At 38.5% G+C, this 3,878-nt stretch overlaps 1 protein-coding gene across 1 annotated transcript; it reads left to right on the forward strand.

The window, feature by feature from the left end:
• Positions 1-203: 203 nt before the first annotated feature.
• Positions 204-1,122, forward strand: LOC138874833 (uncharacterized). The gene is made up of 2 exons (XM_070153619.1): positions 204-291; positions 569-1,122. Exons 1-2 carry the CDS (start codon positions 204-206, stop codon positions 1,120-1,122), a joined length of 642 nt encoding a protein of 213 aa, XP_070009720.1.
• The last annotated feature ends 2,756 nt before the right edge of the window (positions 1,123-3,878 follow it).

The following is a 3,878-nucleotide window of genomic DNA, read 5'->3' on the forward strand; positions in this document are numbered from 1 at the left end:
TTTAAGATACTTGATTGTAAGAATATGACAGGGAGTGAATTATCCAAGAAGTTAAAGCCAGAACCAAGAACCAAAATCTGAAGAATCATTTAAGTCTGCTACTGAGGGGGGATAAATTGTTTTTTCTAAAATAGAGCAGGTAACATCTGGCCCTAAAATTACATTTGAAATAATCTCGGAGGTTGCTGAAAATCTAGAAAAACATGTTTGTTCTGGTGGGAACTATTGCTAGGGTTGAAACTGGTGGTAAAAATGAAAGGAGAAAAGAAAAGGAGAGTAAGGGTGCTCAAGGTGATGTGAGGGGAAAGGGAAAACAAGGAGTGGTTGAATCCTCACCCACTCCTTGACTAAAGAAACAAAAGCTATGGTAGTGTAGAGAGAGGAATCTACTGGAGAAGAAGAAAATTTGAGAGGTAAAGGGGTAGTGGATCTGGAGAAGCTGTTGAGGGGTTGCTTAGGTTGGGGAAGAAAGTTCAAGAACATGTTCCATCAGTACAGGAACCCCTTGAAGACCTACTGAAACGCGTGTCTGATAGCTATAATCTAAAGAGGAAAAAAATTTAAGTAGTTGAAATCCCTGAAACTTTTAGGGAAAACAAGAAGAGAAGGGCTACGTCTTCTATCCCTGTAGAGACTCCTCCCAGAAGAGAAAGAGCTACAAGGAGTCAAAAGAAGCAGAGTGAGGCTGAACTTGAAAAGGCCTTGAAAGAAAGTAAAAGAAAAGCTATTGCAAAGGGGAAGAAGAAGGTGAGCGAGCCTATTGAGGCAATTGAAATTGAGGAGATGGACCCAGTCCTTCATGATGAAGAGGTGGCTGAAGAGGTGGCTGAAGAGGTGGAGATTGTGACTCTGAAAGCAAAGAAAATCAACACTTCCAAAAAGAAGTCTCCTTCAAAAACAAAGTCTGCAGAACCTTATACCTTGGCAAAAAGAACCACGTCTGCCATGAAGTCTAGAAAACTGAAAGTGGTAGAGGAAGAAGAGAGTAAAGACGAAGAAGAATCTGATAAAGAGAAGGAAAAGATGCTTAAGTTTGGGAAAAGAACCATCTTTAAAGGTAGACTCCTCAGTGACTTGGAGGAGGAAGAGATGATGTTGTTGCTGGAAAAACTACAACTGTAGGGTTAGAAGGACACGGTCCTTCAGATGGATGGAATGCTTTCCAGAACTGAGATTGTGGAGTTCATGTCAAGTTGCAAAATCGGCAGAGACACCAGTGTGGTAAAGGGGGTGACCGTGAGCTTTGATGACGAGGAGTTGGGAGAAATTTTAGGAGTACCTGCTGAAGGGTACAATGCCTACAAAAAGTTAAAATGGCCAAGCCTAGAAAACCTCCCCACCTCCCTTGCCATTACAAGGAAGTTTAGTGACAACGAAGAAGAGCTTCAGCCTAAGGTTGCTTATAAAAGTGAGATGAAGCCACCCCACAAAGTGTTGTTTGAATTTGTTAACAAAGTTGTGTTGCCCAGGCAGAAAAGAAGGCACATTGCCACATTCATGGACCTGGTCCTTATGGAATGCCTGGATAGTGAGAGGTAGATCAATTGGTCGGGGTTTATCATCTAGCTTTTTGATAGGGTTCTAACTGGCACCAAAACTCATGCTATACCCTATGGTTTCATTATCACATTTGTACTTGCCCACTTCAAGGTACCCATGAAGAAATGGGATATTAGTACAAACAAGGATCATTTTGGACCAAACACTTTGACTACTTGTGACTATGAAGTCTAGGCTGCTGCCAAAGAACATGGTTCGTCCAAGAAGGTGCTTGTGAATAGCAAAGTGAGAGTTTGGTGCAGGAGAGTGGGGCTAAGGATGCTGAGATTGAGAGGCTGGCTGTAGTAGAAACTGATAGGGATGATCTCAGGGCTTAGCTTGCAAAGGAGAAGGAGAAGAATGAAGGCATTATTCATGATATGTTGAAGCTACTTTAGGCCAGAAACCAAGAACATGGTTATTCCCAGCCTTGAAACCTTCCTAGCTTAGTCAGACAAACCAGTGACCCGGATGGGATTTTCTTTTTTTTTTCTTTTTGCTCATGATCCAGTATCTTTATTTTTCTTTATGTTTTATGGATGACTAGTATCAATGTTAATCAACTAGTTTTGTGCTCTAACTATTTTTTGATGCTTCTTAGATAGATAATATCATTAGATTAATATATGATGCTTGACTCCATGATTGCATTTGAAGTAGCCTCAGTGGCCATGAGTAATATCTAGTAAAATTTTGTTATTTAACATAATTATGCAACTTTTTGATGATGCCAAAAGGAGGAAGATAGGTTATATTTTTTTACTTTGGATTGTGATATTTATAGCCTAATGAACCTCCAAATGAACCTGGTCCTTGATAATTAGTGACTTTAAAATGGAAAGTGTTCTAACATTGTGTTGATGTTGAGCTGAGTTAAAACATGGCTTATGCTTATGAAAAGCACGGAGTTTTTTCATCATCAAAAAGGGGGAATTTGTTAGCCAAAGTGAAGTTTGTTTTGATGATTGACAAAGGAACTCAAACATGAACTGGGTCCATACACAGTCTACACAGACACGGGCAGATTCGAGCACAAGGCATGCACATGAAGGAGATAAGCTTAAGTGGATATATCTGATATCTCCTGAATGAAAAGGTTGCATGAATGATAAGGAGAATGACTCCTTACTCAAGATAACTCTGTCCTAGATAATGGAGGAGTTAGAAGTTGAAGATAACTAGAACTCTTCCACCATGGAAGAATATAGGATCAGAACTCTAGTTATTTCCTATTATACTAACTCTATAAATGGCAGGATGTTCTCATTTTACAGGTACGCATAAATGCTGAAGTTAAACATGAGTTGAGAGCAAAATAGCAAGGCTTTTTGCAAGCAATTCTTGTGTGATTCAAGTGTGCAAACCTAAAGCTACATGAACTAGATAAAGAACCAGTTCCAAGTGTCTGTCTTTTATTCTAGTTTCAGTGTAGTAGGTGTTTCAAATTGTACCTTTCATCTTTATCAAGAAGTAATTGTACTAGGTACTCTAAGTGTTGTATTAAAGTTAGAAATAACTTGAAGTTGTCGCAACAGCTAGAGGTTGGTTGCCGCAAAGGGATTAGAGGTAATCCTTAGGTTTACAAAGAGTTTTATAAATGCTATTTTGGCTTAGTAATTTAGTGAAGTGTCGGGGTTTCCTACTGAGTAGTAGGTCGTGGTTTTTCACCTTTTGAGTCGGATGTTTTCCACGTAAATATACTTGTGTTCTTTACTTTCTGCATTTATTATTCTGCAACAGCAGTATAAGGAATACATAGAAGAACCAGGTCCTTCTATAACGTAAAAATTTGGACACCACACAAATCACCCCCTCCTCTTGTGTGGTATTGAAGTATAAAACATCAGTATGTAAGCAATTTAATCTCTTTTATGAGCTAACTCCCTCTTTTGAGTATTTATACTTTCTTGGTTGATTTGAAACTTCCTATATATTCGTATCAATTAGTTAGGCTTGTATGTGTATTTGGTTTAAGCCTCGAGAAGCTTAGGACATGTTCGATACCATTGCATGTAACTACTGAGCTTAAGGAGCCTCAATTTGTGTAGTTGAGCACCAGTTCATGTTTCGAGACCTTGGATAGGTCCATATGATGTCTTCAAAATTATTTGTTTGGTGGCTATAAATCCCTAATTTTTGTTCTTTCTTTTACATTGTATTTTTGAATAATTATTTTTGTGTGTGTTTGGAGATTTGAGAATTAGACTTTTAGTTTAATTAATTCATTAGAGGGAAAAGGGATTGGGCTAGTATATTTTAATTAAAATTGTGCCAAAATTGGCCTAAAATTTGAGCCCAATTTGGCCATACCCGGTCCATTAGTTGGTTGGCCAAGAAAG

This window comes from Nicotiana sylvestris, chromosome 8, assembly GCF_000393655.2.
Source record: "Nicotiana sylvestris chromosome 8, ASM39365v2, whole genome shotgun sequence".
NCBI classification, from domain to species: Eukaryota; Viridiplantae; Streptophyta; class Magnoliopsida; order Solanales; family Solanaceae; genus Nicotiana; species Nicotiana sylvestris.

Excerpts from the sequence above, each read along its gene's own strand:
- LOC138874833 (XM_070153619.1), top strand. The coding sequence starts at position 204 with ATGTTTGTTCTGGTGGGAACTATTGCTAGGGTTGAAACTGGTGGTAAA. Across the intron at positions 292-568 it reads GGAGAGTAAGGGTGCTCAAG|TTGAAATCCCTGAAACTTTT; the intron begins GTGATGTGAGGG and ends AAATTTAAGTAG.